The 19458-nt window shown below is 47.6% G+C and overlaps 1 protein-coding gene across 1 annotated transcript in view; it reads left to right on the forward strand.

Annotated features, from left to right (window-relative positions):
- The window catches only part of KLHL12 (kelch like family member 12), a 594063-nt gene that overhangs the window by 150027 nt on the left and 424578 nt on the right, over window positions 1–19458 (forward strand). The window contains exon 5 of the mRNA XM_085600332.1: window positions 4170–4319. Within this exon, the coding sequence (XP_085456458.1) occupies window positions 4170–4319 (150 nt within the window). The remainder of the gene's footprint in view (window positions 1–4169; window positions 4320–19458) is intronic.

The raw sequence follows: 19458 nt of genomic DNA on the forward strand, positions 1-19458 counted from the left end.
TGGGACATTTCCTGTAAACAGGTAAGTAAAGACGTTTTGGTTATTTGTCTTTTTAAAGAATATTTTTAGATTTCAAAACTCCAAATTGTAAGTTATACTATGGAGGAAAAACAGGTTATCGGTTCTCAGGTAAGTAATCGACTGTGGGAGTTAAGGTTCTGGGGTTAGACTCAGGGGTCCCCCAGGGTCAGTGATGCACTGTTGTTGCACTCTCAGCGGCACTAGGGTGGCCAGGTGCAGAGTGTTGAGGCCCAATGTTATCCAACTGGGGATAGGGGGCCTACGGTTGGTGACTGCTGGCAAGCAGGCCACTGGGTTGTGGGAGCAAAGCTCCTAGGGCTAATGTCCGACCAAATGGGGAAACAAAGTAGCACAAAAGGTGCACCCTCAGCAGCACTGGGGCAGCCGGGTGCAGATTGCTGTTTCAACGTCAGGCGCCTTGTTGTTTTCTATGGAGAACCTCCGGTTTGCAAAAGCACTGCAGGCAAGGAGACGAAGGACTTCTGGGTGTGACCACCACTTGGAGAGGTAAGTTGGGAAGTTAAGGGTTGGTTAGGCACCATTGGTTTGGGCACACAAGGCCATGGGGCGTCGGGTGCAGGGGTGCCTTTTGGGGTCGGATCTTCTTACCAGCTTCTGGTCGTGGTTAGGGGGGCCTTCTGGATTTAGCCTGCAGGCGCCTGCTGGAGGCTTGAGGCTGGTCAGGGGTCACCGGATCTCGGGTCAGGATCGCCGGGGTGACCTCCTCGTGGTGTTTTTCCACTCGAGCTCGGGCCGGGTTTGGCGGGTGCAGAGTGGGCTGGATTTGTGGTCTCTGGCTGCTGCCAGAGGTTGCAGTTGAACAAATCCAATGTTCACGGGAGAAGCAGTCTTTGGAAGTGAAAGCAGGCAGGTCCTCCAGGGTTTTCGAGGTTGCTGGCTGCAGGACACACCGGGATTTGGCAGGAGCAGGTTCGAGGGGAGACAGGCCGGTAGGGCTGGGGCCAAGTCAGTGGGCGTCTTCCTCTTGTTAGCTGGCTGCACGACTGTTCGGTCCTTCTTCTTTCTTGTTGTTGTCAGGCTGGATCTGAGGAAGCAAGGTTCAGGGTGCCCCCTAAATACTAGATTTAGGGGCGTTACGGGTAGGTATGGGCAGGGACCAATGGGTCCCTTCCCTATCGTGCCACCCTATCCCTGGTTGGTTGGGTCTCCCCATCCTCAAGATGGCGGGGACACAGAGTTGTGCTTCACCTCGCCTCCCCCCACCTAAGGGGTGGGTGAAGTTGGCCGAGGTGGGCACACCTCTGTCCCTCACTTATTTTTCCCACCTGCTCTCCCACCCAAAATGGAGGGTAGAACTAGTGGGGACCAGTTGCTGAAAGCAGCAAATGGTCTGGGGAGGCTCACAAAGGCGGCATGCCGTTGAAGCTTCCCCTTTGTGAACCCTGCCCATCCTGGGGGAAGAGACTTGCCACCTTGTCCCAGGATGTGCATTGTTTCAGGCCCCAGAGAGCAGCAGGCTCTCGGCCCAGGGGTCCAGAAACATGTCTGGTGATGGCAGGTGAAAGCAGCCACTCAGCCTGGACACTTGTGGTGGGTTAGTTTTCAGGGGGCATTTCTGAGATGCCCTGTGTATGCATTTTTCATTAAATCCCACGCTGGCATCAGTGTGGGTTTAATGTGCTGAGAAGTTAGATATCAAACTTCTCAGTTTTTAGTGTAGCCTTCATGGTGCTGTGGAGTTTGTAATGACAAGCTCCCAGCACCATATACTCTTAATGGCAGCACTGCACTTACAATGCCTAAGAATGGACTTAGACACTGTAGGGGTACAGGGCTCATGCACCTGTACCCTCACCACTGGCGTAGGGCACACAGCTAGGTGGGTGACTGATCTGTGCCAGTGCAGTGGGTTGTAGGCATGGGCCACAGGGATGTGTGCCATGTTGACTCTTTACTTTGTGCTGCACCAAAACACGCAGCCTGCAAAGGCAGTGTGTGTGTGTGTGTGTGTGTGTGTGTGTGTGTGTGTGTGTGTGTGTAAAAGTACAGGGTCTCTAAGGGTGGCACAATAAGTGCTGTAACCCTTAGAGGTCTTCCCTGGTCACAGTGCCCTAGGTACCTGTGGTACCATTTACCAGGGGCTGACAGATGTCAATTGGGTTCGTTTTTGGGAAAGAACACAGGCCCTGGGAACCTGATTGGCAGGGACCCAGGGCACACCAAGAAAAAAGTGCGTCAGTAGTCTGGCAAAAAGTGGGAGGGGGTTACTGCAACAGAAACCCACTTTCCTACAAATCTACCTAAAGATATCCTCCCTAGAAGACATATGTCTCAGTGATACACTGTTGCTTACCCAAGCTAAATCACTGCAAACGTGATCCTCTAATGCCCTAATTTCTGCCACTCCCCCAAAAAATGGTTGATGCGCTGGGCTGCAATCCCACAATCGTCATATCCACAAAATCCCTTGGCATAACACGCGATAAAAATCTCAACATGCAAGCGCTCACAGCCACACAGAGTGCTCTCCAGCATCTTAGACTCCTGAAGGAATTTAAACTATTTATGCCGGGTTCCAATCTCAAAATAGCAATGCAATCCTTGGTTTTATCTAGGCTTGACTATGGAAATGCGACACTGTCTGGAATCCCTAATCACAATGCTCAACACTTGCTGCCGCGTTGAGGGCTGCCTTTAGACTGTTAACGGGACTGAGGCGCTTTGACTAGATCACACCATCAACAAGTCCCTACAATGGCTTCCAGTCAAAGCTAGGATCATCCTCAAGATAGCCTTCCAGACACACACAGCCCGGCACTATGGTACTTCTGAGTACCTAGCCCACAATTTTATTAGGAGGTAGTCGCTGTCTTAAAAGAACGAGCTCCCTCATACTAGAGCCAGTGAGATTTAGGAAATCACTGACACAAGCTTGTGCTTCCTCTGCTTTGCCTCCCAAATTATGGAACTCTCTACCACCAGAGACTCTGCTGAACCCATCAACCAGGGTTTTCAAAAGGGAGACCAAAGGGATTTTATTTGATAGATTCCGCCCGGGCTGAATTGACCTGGAGTCAGCAATGTAACCACACTACAAAACACTTGGTTCTCCCCCACTGTGAATTTGACACTTCATGCTGGACTTTAAGAATGTAATTTTTTCAGGGGGTAACCTGGTCCCTGTATCCTCCATCTGTATCCTGCTCTCCATTGCAGTCAGCCTGAACTTTTTCCTGTCTAACATTACCAGATGACCGCAAGGTGCACTTTGTGCAATTTTATGTGCTATACGTACCTTAAATGTTGAAATTGCATATCTCCAGTTCTACTGATTGATTTCTTTTTCATTTTGGTCTCATTTTGTTATTTATAAAAATGTACTCTATTTTTTCTAATTGGCTTGTGAGTTTTGTGTATAGTGTTTTCAATTTATTACTGTTTGTGCGCTGCATAAATACTTTGCACAGGGCTTCTAAGTTAAGCCTGAGTACTTCTGTACCAAGCTGCCGGGGGTTAAGCACAGGTTAATTTAGTGACTTTTGGTTCACCCTTATAAAGATTGTGATTGTTGCCTGAGTGGGGCTTTCCCCCTCCCCCCAACTATTTCCCAATTGCTTACAAATGCAATTTCTTGTATTTTCGGGTCCACTATCATAAGGTCCTTTATTTAATAACAATTTAGGGAATCATTCAATAGCTTGACTGTGTATATGAGAACAATGGATAGCATCACCTGCAACTACCATAATTGAAGTGCCTCAGTACCAGAAATTGGCATACCTTTACGATTTCCCTGTCGTTACAAACTAAAAAATGCTCAAACCTCTATCGAGGGTTTGCACGTCGGGGAGTGCTGCTAACATGAGTACATTTTTTTGATTCAATTTGTCACCAGCCTTCCCAAGATTAGGGTTCAAGTCAAATCCTTGCTTGAAGTGTGCAGTGCAGTGAACACACCTCTTTAGAAGGTTTTGCAAAACGAATGCCTTCAATTAGAGCAGGCAGAGGTTTTGAATGATTCATGAAAATGTGTGCCGGTTTTTCTTCATGCTGTAAAATCGGTTGGATGGGTATATATTCAACAATTGATGTTCCTTTTTAAGATTGCTTATAAACACAACTGTGATCAAGAATAAAGGTAGTCATGACATATGATTTTTTACTTTTTTCTTTTTAACGCGCCAAAGGTGGACTCAGAGGAGCCTGTGTTTGAAGCAGTCATAAACTGGGTGAAGCACTCAAAGAAGGAGAGGGAGGAGTCTCTGTCGGACCTCCTTCAGTATGTGCGCATACCACTTCTCACTCCCAGATATATCACCGATGTCATTGATGTGGAGGTACCTTCTTAAACAAATTCTGCATGTGTGCTTATTTTGTATGCTTTATAAGAATTGTGATGGCATTCAAAGGTGCAATGAAAGCCTTGATGCTGACTTTTTAACACTTCACTCTAGCAAAACTGATTGCGTTTTAAAATACTAGACACCTCTGCTCAGCAGGGCTCCAACTTTCACAGATCCATTCGCACAGAATGTGATCCTGAGGGTCAGCCTTCATCAGCATCGCTCCTAACGTGTGCAACAAGTTGCCGCTACACATCAGAGCCTTCTCCTCCTCTCTTCTCGAGATCTGCAAGAAGCTGAAGACTTGGACCTTTGAATAGCCCCAAACCCTTCCCACACCCTAACCAGTGTTACACACTTCTCAGTGCTAGAATACCCACCCAAGTGATAATGGGCTCATACAAATTCACATAACATGACACACGAGGTTACATGCAGTCGGTCAGCTCCCGTATGTCATTTGTGATCTATCATATATCCTCTGCAGTACTAGTGGCTGTATCAAACTGTATTGCCCTTTAATTTGTAGTCTTTGAGTCTGTGCTGCATTTGCATTACACATCTGGATTTAGCTTCTCATTTTCAATTTAAATCCAGTCCCAGCTAGTTTCTTCATTGTGCCTCCTGTGAATGCTCTAAGGAGAACCTTATTTTTCACCAGGCCCTTATAATGTTCCAACACTTACCTAGGGTAGTGCAGGGGGTGAATTCTCTCCCTTTAGCCATTAGGTGTCAGGATTCCGAGCTGCGCTTTCGCAAAGCGATTAAAACCTGGATCTTTCAGCCTTGACCTTTCATATGCTTGACCTTACCTGGTCTCTGTTTTGCTGTGCATACTCTTCCTCATAGTGCTGGGATGCCTGCGGGTCGCCCTCCGCTATCCTATTCTCATAGTGCTATGCAAACAAATGATGGACGGAATGCTGAATAAATCATACATCTCCCCCTCCCCCCACAGTCAAGAGATCGGGGTTAAATCCATCGTTCTTTTGCTCACCATGCCACCCCAGTTTAGACCCAGCCATATGCGAATCAGTCTTGACCCTGTGCCTCATGGGAACAGTCCAGACCAAACTGCCAAGCTAGGTCCTCCCTGGACCGGAAACAATCATATTCCCATAGCATATTGGAGCATAAAACATGGCAGCGTGATGTGGGTGTATTAATGGGAAACAAAAACTGATAAATCACATTGGAGGAATCCAAATCATGGATACCCAATTTAAAAGAAAGATCTTTTTAAGGAAATAGAAGAAACAAATTGAAAATTAAATGAGACATTTTAAAGGAAAGACAGTTTTAAGGAACAATCCAAAATTACATTAATCTTGGGTGGAGTTTAGGACTACTGTGCGTTTTTTGTGCTGAGGGATGGGTAATGTTTAGGGTGATTAGGGGTTCTAGGGGTCAGGAATAATTGACACTCTGGCATCAAAGTGTTTTTAGGGTTCATAGATGGATGGAGGGGAGTGGCGGTGAGGAGTTTTTAAGGTTCACGGATGAGTGGTGTTTAGGTGTGTGAGGAGTTTTAGGTTTCAGTGTAAGGCTGTTGAGAGGTTTTAGAGTTCATGGATGGGCAGAGTTTAGGCCTGCGACGGTTTTTAAGGTTCGGTTCTGAACTTCAGTACAGTTCAGTACTTTGTATGTAGAAAGGGTTTTTTAGGGTTCAGGGATGGGTGGAGTTGAGTGTGCTGAGGTGTTTTAAGGGGTATGGGATGGGTGGTGTTTAGGCGTAGAAATGAGTTTTTAGGGTTCAGGAATGGGTGGAGTTAGGGGTAGGAAGTGATTTTATGGTTCAGGGATTTTGGGATGGAAGGGGTTTTAGGCTTCAGGGATTGGTGTATTTTAGATGTGGTGCAGGGTCTAATGGGCTGGTATTGATGGTCTTTCGTGGTTGTGAAGGGCTAGCTTTAGGAAGCTGGCTCTTTATGGGGTAGATAAAAAATCTGATATACCGCGTAAAGAGTCCAGGGGTTCCCTTATGAGTGGACGGGCTCGCTATGCAGTCCCAATGCAGTCCCAAAATGCTCTGGTAGGGGTTAGAGTGGTCGAGCAGCCTTAGACTTAAAACAGAGGCGTTCAAGAAACTCAATGATCCATAAATGACACACATGACTCAAGAAGGAGGTCCACACCAATTTATAAAAATAGTATCTTTATATTTGTTTAGGCATCAGAGAAAAATCATTCAGGTAAGGACGTTTTTTAAATCTAGATTCAAAAAGTGAACACAGTGCAATTTTGAGTTTGACCATGTTATTATATGGAAGGAAGAAAAGGTTCTGCAAAGAGGTACAGTACAGCGACTTATGGTACCAATCTCCAGGAGTTAAGGTGAGTGGTGGGCTAAGTCCAGGGCAGCACCAGCAGTCACCACCAGCGGCACAGGGGCGGCCAAGTGCACGGTGCAAAACAGCATCAGGAAACCAATAGGGATTCTATGGAGATCGGTCACTGCTAAACGAGGCTGCTGCAGGCTCTGGCTGGTAGGCCAGTCGGGTTGAACCAACGGGGGTTCAAGTCTTGCGGAGCTCTGGAACATAGGGACACCTGGTGTCCTCTTTTCCATGGCCTGGGTGCGACAAATGTAGAGGTGGCTTTAGGCGTCTGGTTTTCAGTCGTGGGGGCCTGCAGGCGAGGGAAGGAAGTCCACGAGGGGTGAAACCACGATGGACTCGAGCTCTGAAGGCCTAGGGGACCTTGTTGACAATGTTGGCCCACTTCAGCACCAGGGTGCAGTGGTTGCTTGAGGTGTTGGGTATTTGCAGGTTCGGGAGGCCTCAGAGTCTTTGCTTCAGAATTCTGCTTTTGCGGATCTTCGGTGTCGTCTCTCTTATTAGGTCATCAGGATCTGCATCTCTGTTGCCAGAGACTCCCCTAAATATTGAATTTAGGATTTTTAAGGGTGTGTAGGGTAGCAGCCAATGGGCTACTGACCCTTGGGATCACTATGCCCCCTATATCATCCACTTCCTGTGGGAAGTGGGCAGAACTGTGGCCAGATTTTCTCAGTATGTTATCTCAAAGATGGCTTCTTCTAAAAAAAAAATTATGCCGTCCTCCGTGCAGCCCAACTTATGGGTGGTCCTAGCCTAGAGGTGCCCTCACATGTAATATTCAGCACCCTGCCTTAGGGCTTTCAGGCTTGCTGTAGGGTTGACTTACAAATATCACATGCAGTGTTAGGGGACATGCCACACAGTGACTTGTCTTGTTTTCACTTTTATCTGCACCAAGACACGAAGCCTGCATTGGCAGCCTTGCATATGCTTGGTGAGTGGGTCCCTTAGGGTGCCACAATTTGTACAGCTGCCCTTAGGGACCTTCTTAAGTACCTCAGGCCCTAGGTACCAGGGGTACCATTTATTAGAGACTTACAGAGGGTGCTAAAAGTTTTGCCAGTTGGGGCAACAATTGAATATTTATTGGGGAAAGAACACTGGTACTAGGAACCTAGTTAGCAGGAACCCAGTACTCTTCAGTCAAAGTTGCCTCATATACCAGGCAAAAAGTGTGTGTGTGTGGGCTGGGGGTGGGCTTCAAGAAGCCAGCTTCCTTAAGTAGCGATGGATGTTGTTTACTGGTAGTGGCATATCCATACCATATCCAACCACTCCCAGCCCATTCCAAGAGTTCTGAAATAGTGCCCCAATTTCTGTAGCTGTCCAACAGTACCCCTGTGTTAAATTTTAAACATTGGAGTGCTATTTAATATAAGTAAACATTCATCTCTTGGGGCATGGTATTTTGGAGAGTTTTACAGGGGTTGGTTGCAGGATGTGACCGATTTGGTCTGGTCTTGCTGTCATGCGACAAGGAAGAAATCACAAAGGCTGGTTTCTGCAATCACAGATGGAGGCCATGGTTTGTAGTCAGTGAGAAAAAGAGAAACAATGCTGTTCTGCCTTTGCTCCTTAAGTGAGTGAGTTATCAGGACTCCTTCAAGCAGAATAAGTTTCTTTTTTTATGGAGGTTAGGTGCACCAAATGTTACTTAACGAGAACTAATGGTACAGGATGTGACCAGTTGAGAAGAGCCTTCTAGATACTGTTTTAGGATGTTGATTGAGTTAAGTGCAAGATGACTGAACTGTGTAATTGTTATGTTTTAAAAGCTGAGTCATCATCTTTACACTTCTGATTGCTTTACTGGTTGTTTTTCTCAGTGTGCTGGTTGGTACTGACTAGTTATTAAAACACATTGCCTGTTAACAGTTCCTCTGATTTGGAGAAGACCTAACATGGCAGTGCTGCTTTACACATATTCCACCTTCACTGTATCTCTTGAATTTAATATAAGGGGACCAGCTTATATTTTGCCCTGTTATACTTGCTATGTCATGCATCCTTCATGACTAGCAAGTATGGCTGCTTCATTGCCAGTAGTTGCAATAAAACCTTTTATCTGGCCCAACGCATTCAGTGGGGCAGAGGGAAATAGCAGGAAGTACGTCCAGACTGCCTTGTCCAAATTTAGGATAGGTAGCTTTCCCAGCTTTCAACAGTCTTCTGCAGCCCACAGATGAGGTCCATATTCACCATGTCATTCATAAATCTAACACACACTCCTACAAACAAACGCCCACCCCACATCCAGCCTGACCTCTGTATTCATGATGGAAGTAAGTGACCAGTTTACTGTACTGGTCATCTGGGGGAGGAGAGGGTTTTCTGAGAGAAATAATTTAAGGCCCTCTCTCATGGGGGCAGTCCACTCAGGTCAGCCTCTTCTGTAAACCCTGCGCCACTGCAAAATGATATTTTAGTGTGGATCTCAACATAGGCATGTGCCTTAGAAATCAGGAGAATAAAGGCAGCAATTTTGTCATTTGCCAGAGGTTTTTCTTTGTGTGAAGCCCCAGGTAATCAAGGCTAGCTCCACCTGCTTTGCGGTGCTCAAGTGGGTGAGAAAGATCATATGGATGATTCCCCGGTCAGCCCAAAGGGCAGTTATTCAAGCCCTAATCTTATCTAGACTTGATTATGGTAATGTACTTTACTTGGGTATAGATCAGGTATCCATCTGGCGTCTGCAGATGGTTCAGAATTCTGCTGCTAGACTGTTGATTCAGCACCCGAAGTACGCCTCTGTTTCACACACCTTTCAAGAGCTTTACTGGCTTACAGTTATGAAGCATATTCCATTCAAGGCCCTGTGCTACATGTTCTAGGCTAGAGCCGGGCTAGGCCCATATCCAGGAATTAGTGGTGCTTTTCCTGCCTCCACGTTCACTGAGGTTGCTGAACCAGCCCTTATGTACTATGCCTACGTTTTGCTTGGCTCTTATGGGAGGTCGTTCATTTGCAGTCTTGGTTCCAAAGTGGAGTCTTCCCGAGTCCCTGAGGAAATGCACCTCGCTGCTTGCATTTCGCAAGGGTCTAAAGACCTGGTTGTTACAAGCTTTAATCTGTATTCCTTCTCTTTTGCTCCGTTGCAGGAGACCCTTTTTGGGTAGCTGTTGCGCTTTATAAGACTTATACATATGTAAATAAATAAAATAAAATACGTTATGATAATAAAGTATCTTTTTATATGACAGATTTGCCAGAATGTCTTATTCAATAGTTAGAAGCATTTTTCGTTGATGTTTCTGGTCATCATATAGCTGACCTATTTTAGCGAGATTGTTGTAGTACATACATACAAGTGCATCGTGTTTTCACTTTGTTACGTTAACATTCCGTATGATGCTATAAGTAAGAAGATGCATTATTTGAAATAGGGCTATTAACATAACTATTATCAACTACCTACGTTCTGGCCCATCATGTCTGTTACTTGGCACATTGATTGCATACTTTGAATATTGCTTAGTGTTCTATTTTGCTTTGTGCGGGTATATGTGACCCCCATTTGCCCATTTCCATTGTAGTTCGATTTACTGGTTACTTTGGGTCTGGGGTGGCAAGATGTGGATTGAGGTCTATTGCTTTAAAACTCTCCAGTATGATATCCCACTCCATGGATATTGGGTGGTTGCGCAGCCCCTGAGACTCCTCCCGTCTGATTGCTGCACTTTCAGCACCACTCCATCGTACCACCTCGCCGTGCCAAGTGAATAATGCAGGGGACCTCATAGACTTCCACCTCATTGTTATAACTCGTATTGCTAATATAAAAGCGAGGTCTAGAAAGAGAAGCTGGACTTTCTGGGCGCCTGCGCATTTACGGAGCCCTAACAGGCATTCTTCTATGGTGTCTGCAACCTGTAGATGTGTGACCTCCCTCACAGCGCCTCGTACCTCCTCCCAGAATCCTCTAGGGTGAGGGCATGCCCATAACATGTGTATGAAACCTGCCTCTTCAATCTTACAGCGGGGACACCAGTGCTGTGTGTTTGGGAACATTCGGTGTGGACGGCACAGAGTTAAGTAGGACCTGTGTAGAACCATACATTGTATGAATTACATTTTTGTCTTCCAGGTCACTCTTTTTGGGTGTTCAAGAATATTTGCCCAGTCCTTATCAGATTTGTCTCGTCCTATGGTGACCGACCATTTCATTCTCAAATCAGTGAGGGGGGCTGCCTCATGAGCTCAAATACCAACATACAGCCATTTATAAGGTGCCGCCCCTCTCCCATGTAGTATAATGTGCGGACTAATTCATGTGGCGAGGGTTCCAGACGTTGAGGGGCCCAACTCTTCTTCACGTAATGTAACACCATGGCGTGCGTTAAGTATAAGTGTCCTGGTGCCCCTGTAGCACGTGTGAAGTTGTCGTGATCTAGGAGACTGTTGTCGCTAAACAGGGCTCCCACAGTGGCTTTTCCCACTTCAGGCCAGGCCTGTAGCCTATGCTTTGTAAGTCTTACACCAGGAATTGGTATCCCCCAGCAATGGAATGGAGCGTGACGTGTATTGCAGCGCTTTTCTCCAACACTGAAGTGCCGTTTTGAGCAGTGGTGGTGCATATGGGGGGAGTTTGCATTTTGGCAACATTAATGTGGTGAGCGTCCCCCGGTTAATGTCCTGTATTGTGTAACCTATTTCCTGTAGGTTTCTGCACATAGTCCAATAGGACAGCCACTGTAGCTGGCTAGCGTGATAGTATGCTCTGAAGTCTGGCACCCCCAGTCCCCCTTCATGCGGTTCCAGTTGTAGTTTTTTAAGGCTCACCCTCCTACGTCCAGCCCCTCAGAGTAGATCCAGCAGTATTGTGTCTAGGGCACGAAATATGGATGGTGGGACTAGTATTGGCAAGTTAGCAAATTAATACAACAATCGGGGAAGGACCACCATTTTACATATAGCAACCCGTCCCATTACCGGTAGTGGCAGTGACCTCCAGAATGCCACTTTCGACCGCACTGCTCGTATTGCTCTCATCAGATTGCCATCTAGCAGATCTGCGTGTGATCTGTATATATGTATGCCTAAGTACTTAAATGTATTGTGTGCTACCGGTATAGTATATTTACCAAATCCAATTTCATCTGGGCGATCACCTTCATGCAAAGAAGAAGGCATTTGATTTTCCTTCATTAATGACGATAACAGAAATATGCTCGATACTGGGAAAGGGCTCGAACATATCTGTGAGGTCCCGTATATATACACAATGATGTCATCTGCATAGGCTGATATCAGGTGTGTTGAATCCCCAATTGGTCAGCCTCCGACGTAGTTTAAGTCTATGGCATGCACAAATAGTAGGGGGGACAGGGGGCAGCCCTGTCTCGTACCTCTGTGCACTGTGTATTCTTGTGATGTGACTGCCGGTGCGTGCTCTCGCAGTAGGGGCCGTGTACAACAGCCGAACCCACCGGAGATATTCAGGGGGCAACCCAAACCTCTCCAGGGCTTTAAACCTATATTCCCATGTGATGGTGTCAAAGGCTTGGCGTAGGTCCAGTGCGATGCAGCCAGCATCGACATATTCCTTGGGGGTAGTAACCATGATATGGTGTAACCATCTGGTATTTAACGACGTACTGCGTGCCAGTAGGCAGCTGCATTGATTCCTGTGTATTCATTTATGTAACTGGGGAAAGACTCTGTTTGCTAGAATCTTACTTAAGATCTTATATTCTGATGCCAAGAGCGACAGCCCGATTTATCTGTTCAGTGTCTGCCTGGCTTGGGGAGCGATACCACCAGCGCCTGCATGGTAATATACGGGAGATGTCCCAGCTCCAGCGATATATTGTATAACTCCTCCAGTTTAGGGATTAAGGCCTCTGAGTAGGAGTCGAAGAATTCTATCGGCAGGCCGTCCAGGCCTGGTGTTTTATTCCGTGGGAGCCCTTTGAAGGCCGCTTTTATTGCAATTTTTGTAATCGGGCCTATTAGGCTTTTTTGTGCATCAGCAGTTAGTTGCGGGTAAGGTAATCTCTCTAGAAATGTGTCTATAAGTGTGGTGTCAATGTGACTGGATTCACTGTACAAGGTGCTGTAATATTTGCAGAATGCTTCGTTTATGTCCTGTTGTGAGCAAGCCATACCTTTCCCTGGGACGTTAACATTGCAGATTACAGGAGGTGTCGGAACATCCTGTAAGAAAGTGGCTCTTTATATACTGTTCCCAAATAGGTACAGTGTGCACAGAGTCCACAGTCCCCAGAGGTTTGGCAGAGGCTAAAGTTAGATATAACCTTACTCTCTAAAGTGGTAGCTTGGTCGAGCAGTAAGGCAGTATCAGAGGACAGTGTAAAGCATTTGTTGTACACTCTCAGTCAGCAAATGGTCTCACACACTCAAGAACTGAACTCTAGACCAATGGTTTGTATATAAAAATATATGGTTGTTTTATTTTAGAACCAACAATAGGTATCAAAATATACTTTCTCAGAATGAGATGCTTTAGATAAATACTTTCAATAGGCAATAGACTTTTGAATGCAATAGATACAGTTGTTGCAATGGGCAACACCATTTCAAACACAATTATACATTGAGCTCAATAGGAATTTATAGTTCAATGCAATTGATTACTTTTTAGATTACTTTTTTTTACCAAAGGACTGGATCCTAAATTCAGTCCTGGGACATCTCCTGTAAACAGTTGAGTAAAAGCGTTTTGGTTAGTTATGATTTTTAAGGAATATTATTGTATTTTAAAAGTTGACACTTTTTCACATAGAATCACCAATGTTATCCTATGGGAGCAAATTCACTTCGCAGGTAAGTAGGGTTATCGTTACTTTTTCTTACTCAATGTTGGATCCTGGATCCAGCACTGGTGTATCTCCTGTAAACAGTTGAAAGAATACGCTTTTGTTATACTGGCGATTTCTAACGAATATTTGTAGGTTTGAAAAATCGACACTTAGAAGAATTTCTGGCAAAAAACAGGCAATGTTATCCTATGGAGGAAAATCAAGTTATAGGTGAGTACAGTTGTAATTACTTTTCAGGGTCAGTGCTGGGCACCAAGATCCAGCACTGGGATCTCTCCCGATAACAGGTGAGTAAATTTGTCAATGTTACCCTATGGAAGAAAAGTGAGTTATCGGCTTTTGGGTAAGTACTCGACTTGCAGAGTGAAGGTTCTGGGCATAGAGTCAGGGGTCCCGCAGGGTCAGGTAGGTACAGTTGTTAGACCCTCAGCGGCACAGGGCAGCCGGGTGCAGAGAGTGTTAGGCCCAATGTTAGCCCATGGCAGGCAGGGGGCCTTTGGTTGGTGGTTGCTGGCAAGCAGGCCACGCGGCTGTGGCAGGGGGCCTTTGGTTGGTGGTTGCTGGCAAGCAGGCCACGCGGCTGTGGGAGCTGGGCTCCTGGTCACTTGCTCAGGGCAAGTGGGGAAGTAGATTAGGATAGAGGTTGCACTCCCAGGGGCACTCGGGCGGCTGGGTGCAGGGTGCTTTTGAGCCGTCGGGCGCTCAATGGATTTCAATGGAGAAGCTCAGTGACGAACAAAGGCTGCAAGCTCGGGGACGAAGATTCTTCAGGTGCGACCACCACTTCGAGAGGTAAGTTGGGAAGTTGTAGGATAGGTAGGCACCCAGGAGTTGGGCACAGGGGGCTGCAGGGTGCTGGGTGCAGGGGTGCCTTTTGCCGTCGGGAAATCTTACCGTCTGCTGGTCGCGGTTGGAGGGGTCCCTGGTTCTGAGGCTGCAGGTGTCATCAGGAGCGTCGAGGTGGGTCCTTGGGTGCTGGATTCTGGGTCACAGTCACCGGGGGGAAGTCCTTGTGGTCTTTGTCCACTCCGGCACAGGCCAGGCTTGGCAGGTGCAGAGTGTGCAGGGTTTGCAGTTCCTGGCTGGTGCCAGGGGTTGTTGCTTGCTGTTGAGCAGGCCCACTGCTCGTGGGAGTCCCAGTCTTTAGGAGTCACAAGGCAGTCAGGTCCTCTGGGGTTTTTGAGGTTGCTGACCACTGGAGACGCCGGGGTTTAGCAGGTTCGAGGGTCGACAGGCCTGTAGGGCTGGGGCCAAATCAGGTGGTGTCTTCCTCTTGTTAGCAGCTGCACGGCAGGTCTTCTTGTTTCTTGATCTTCTTGCTTGTTTCAGATTTGGGATCTGAGGAAGAAAGGTTCAGGGAGCCCCTAAATACTGAATTTAGGGGCGTTACTGGTAGGTAAAAGGCAGGGACCAATGGGTCCCATCCTTGGGGTGGGTACACCCCCTATCCTGCTGTGGGAGGGGGGCAGTAGCCTAATCCTGATTGGGCAGGGCTCCCCATCTTCAAGATGGCGAGAGCCCAGAGATGTGCTTCACCTCGCCTCCCCCACCTGAGGGGTGGGGTTGGCAGAGGCTGGCACACCCCCTTTCCTTCCTTGGGGTTTCTCGCCAGTCTTTCCGCCAGAGTGGGGGTCAGAACTGGTGGGGGCCAGTTGCAGAGTGCAGCAAGTGGCCTGGAGAAGCTCACAAAGGCGGCATGCCTTTGAAGCTTCCCCTGCCCATCCTAGAGGAGGAGACCTAGCACCTCGCCCAGGATGTGCATTGTTGTTGGCCAGGAGAGTGGATGGCTCTCTACCCAGGGGTCCAGCAACATGTCTGCTGTGTGGCAGCCTAGGCAGCCCCAGACTAACTAGAAGTGGATTGTAGGTTAGGTTCAGGGGGCAACACTAAGTTGCCCTCTGTCGTGCATTGTACATTAAATCCCACACTGGCATCAGTGCAGGTTTAATGTGCTGAGAAGTTTGATACCAAACTTCTCAGTCTTCAGTGTTGCCATCATGGTGCTGTGGAGTTCGGGTTGACGACCTCCCAGCACCATATACTCTTAACGGCAGCACTTCACTTACAGTGCTCAGGAATGGACCTGGGTACTGTAGGGGCACAGGGCTCATGCACCTGTACCCACACCACTGGTGAAAGGGCACCCAGCTAGAGGGGTGACTGAGGTATGCCAGGGCAGTGTGTGTTGTGGGCATTGCACACAGGGATGTGTGCCATGTCGACTCTGTTTTGTTAGGTGAAAGCAGTATTGTAGGCCAGCCGGTCAGCACAGCCACAGCGCTTGAGACTCATTGTTGAGCAGTGTGCCCCCTCGGTGCTCCTGCTTGACGGTAGTCACTGGTTCAGGCCCCGTTCTGGGAGGTCTCACCTCGAGTTTACAATAGAGGCCAGCGGGCCGGCTCCAGCCCCGCTGTGCCTCCGATCACTTCCGCACAACTCCGCTCTCCCGGCAGGCCCATTGCTCTAACCAAGGCCTCTGCGCAGGCAGATTGCCTGCTGCTCTTCCAGTGCAGTGTGGTAGGAGTCAGTCCATCAGGGATGGGGTTCCGCCCGGTTCCGCCACTCATTCTCTGCCGCCTTGGGTAATATCAGGCTATATTCACTGCCAGCGGGGGCACGCCAACCTGCTCCCGTGTCAGTCCACGGGGAACAGCTATCCGGAAATTTTTGGTGTGGGCTGGGAGTTAACTAGGTTCCCATCCAGTGTCTTGTACAGCAAGCCACGCTGCCCATCAGTCTGCAGTCTTGGATTTATTTTGAACAAATCACACTTTTTCAAATCATATGTCCAGAATCTTTTACTGCAAAACATTTTCAGAAAAGGTTTGTTTTGATTATGAAATGATTCTCATTTTTCTGTAATTCAAGCAATTGTTGGTTTAAGATTTGCAACTGCCTGTATGTTAGGCTTCCTAAGTATCTTGTACATCATCAAATTGTACAAAATTGTCTGATGAGAAATCTATTACATCAACCTTTGTGAACACAGATCGCCCGTGATCTGAATTGTATCATCGAAAGAAGAGCAGTATTTAATGCTTGTGTGTAGTGCCATTTTTTGACATTGTCACCCCCACTTTGGTACCAATGCTGTTGATTGGTAGTGCACAGGGTCCTTGCTAACCAGTCTCCAGTGCCAATATTCTTTCCCAAACAACGAGACAAATGCTTAATTGTAGCCCAATTGGCAAGGAATTTAACACCCCTGTAAGTCCCTGGTAAAGGGTACCCCTGGTACCCAGGGCAATGGGTACTAAAGATGGTCCCTAAGGGTTGCAGCATGTATTATGCCACCCTACAGGACCCACACATTGTGAAAAGTTGGCCTGGTATATGCTGTCCACTAATTAAAGTGGGCACCTTGCACCAGTCCAAAAGACCCTCATTGATGATTAGGTTAAATACAACCTTTATTGAAAGCTATCCTAGTGGTAGCTATGGAGAGCAGCCTTCAGGCTAAGTCTCGAAGGAATGTAAGGCAGCTTGTTTTACCATATTAGAACCTCCTGAATGACCAAATGAAAGGAGAACCACACAAGAGATATATAGAATATATGTATTTATTACTAAACACTCTCTACTAACCTCTTTATGAGATTAGAGCACAAAGCACACAATATTAAATCACTAAAACGACAGTAAATAGCACAATACGCAGCGGGCTCCAGGGGGAGACTGAACCATACACTAAGAAAGTAGTATAACAACCACAACTTAACCAGACACTGTGCCTAGAGCACGTGGAATCGCTGGGACCCCAAGAAACCAAACAAAGTAGTGACACAGGGGACCCACGGAGGACGGGTGCAGTGTGTGAACACAGGCGTGAGCTCCGTACAACTCTATGGGAAAGTCGCGGTTGGAATTTTAGAGTTTAAGGACACTTCAGAGAGGATTTCAAGTAAACCCTTTGGAACATAGAAGGTTCTAAGGCTAGCACCCTTGTGAGTACCGAGATACCCGTGTTACCTATCCAAGAGGAGTCGGGTGCATAAGGGTCAAGAGGTGTCGGAAACCCTCGTCGTTTTCAATGGCGTGATGCGAGAAAGTGCTGCTGCCGGAAGGATGAAAAGTATCCGGTGGGATCCAAGCCTGGATCCTAGGTGAGAAGAACCTGAAAGCAGAGGGGACAGAGTCTGGGTGACTTCAGGGTGACCAGGGGCACTATAGACGAATGCCCACCGATATCGGGTGCTTCAGGTGAGATGATGCGATGCTTGACTCTGCAGCCACGGGGACCAGGAGACGTCTACGACGACCAAATTCCGGAGGTGAGCTGTCCCATGAAGGATGTCGAGTGCTGGGGGGGTCAGTGTCCAGATTGAACACCAACAAGACTTGGCAACTGCAACCCACGCGGGCAGAGGAAATAAGCTTCGGTGAAGACCAGCAAGGTCCTGGGGACTCTCCAAGCAGTGGAGAGTCAGGGCACATCTGGAGCAACCAGGAAAGTCAAAGTTACCTTCACAGGGACCCACAGGCCAACGGACCAGGGATCGCCAAGGGACCTTGTGCTGAATCGCAAAATACCAGCCCACGGCACACTCGTGGAGTGTAGGCCGGAAATCTTTGGTGGAATTACTGCTCTGGGTCACGTCTACAGGTAGCCCAAAGCACAGCCTCAGGGATTGCCAAAAAGCATATGCTGCTGCTAAAGTACACGGTGCACAGGGGTATAGGTTGCATGGTCCTCATGAAGGATACGGGTCTCAGGATTGCTGAGAGAACTGATCGACCTGGGGGATGCTCGGCAACCCACCTCCTGTGTTGCAGAAATCTTCATAGTCCTCAGGAGCTCGGGAGATGAAATCCAGTCAGATGCGTTAAAGGTGCCTGCCTTGCAGGGGAGTAACTCCTTTACTCCAAGGGAGATTCTTCAGTCATCCAGCGTAGTGTAGATTGGTTAAAGTACTTGGTTTCTTTAGCAGAGTTTAGTTCAGGTAAAACCTAAAGTCCTTTAGTCAGGGATCCTACTTTATACCCAAGGAAGGGGCGGGACAAACTCTGGGGACCCACCTATGGGAAGGTCAGGACAGAGGGGTGGCTACACCCATGTCCTTTGTCCAGTTTCTCGCCAGAGCAGGAGCAAATGGCTCCTGCAACCGGTTTGAACTGGACTATGCACAGGGACACCAAATGTGCCCCCAGTGCAGACATCAAAGCACTCTGAGTGCACCCACCCAGCCCCAATACACTAAATCCTGTCTGGTAGGTGGTCACACCTCCCTGTGACAGGAAACCTATTGTCACGCCTTCCCCTGCTCAAGCTTGGCTCGGCAGCAGGAGGGCAGACTCGTGTCTGTGGCTGGCAGCATCCATTTTGCGATGCCCAGGTCGAGAAAGCTGGTACCGGGTAGACGGGTGACCCACAGTAGTGGTTCTACAAGGGAGGAATCATACCTCCCACACCAGTTACTCGTGTGGAGGTATGATTCCAAGGTGTTTGACACCAAACACAACATGTTTCTAAGCAGCCGTTTTAAAGTTAGCATTTACCGTGAGGTTATAATGCACGTAAATATATGTGTTTGGCTGCATCACAAACCACTCCGGAAAATAGGTTCGAAGGCTGCAGAGGGACTCTGCTCATGCATGGGCACCCTCTCACATAAAACCCAGCACCCTGCCTTCAGGATTGATGAGGCCTGCCCTAGGGGTGACTGATAGGTTTATATGTGCAGTGATTTAGAATAGATATAGTGACCCTATTTCTAAGTAAGGGGTGCATGCACCACCTTACACAGGCTGCAGTAGCAGACCTGTGGTGTCAGTTTGAATGGTCTCTCAGGGGTGGCATAATACATGCTGCAGCCCCTGGGAGGCCTCTGGGGTACCTATGCCCTGGGTACATAGTATACCATATACTAGGGGCAGATAAGGGTACCCTAGAATCCAATCTGAAGTGTACCTAAAGTACATGCACAACCAATTTAGGGAGAAAGCAGATAAACTGGGGTCCTGATTAGCAGGATCCCAGTCAGACTAGTCAAAAACCAGGAAAACAGTGGGGGTAAC

This window comes from Triturus cristatus, chromosome 1_2 (assembly GCF_964204655.1).
Source record: "Triturus cristatus chromosome 1_2, aTriCri1.1, whole genome shotgun sequence".
NCBI classification, from domain to species: Eukaryota; Metazoa; Chordata; class Amphibia; order Caudata; family Salamandridae; genus Triturus; species Triturus cristatus.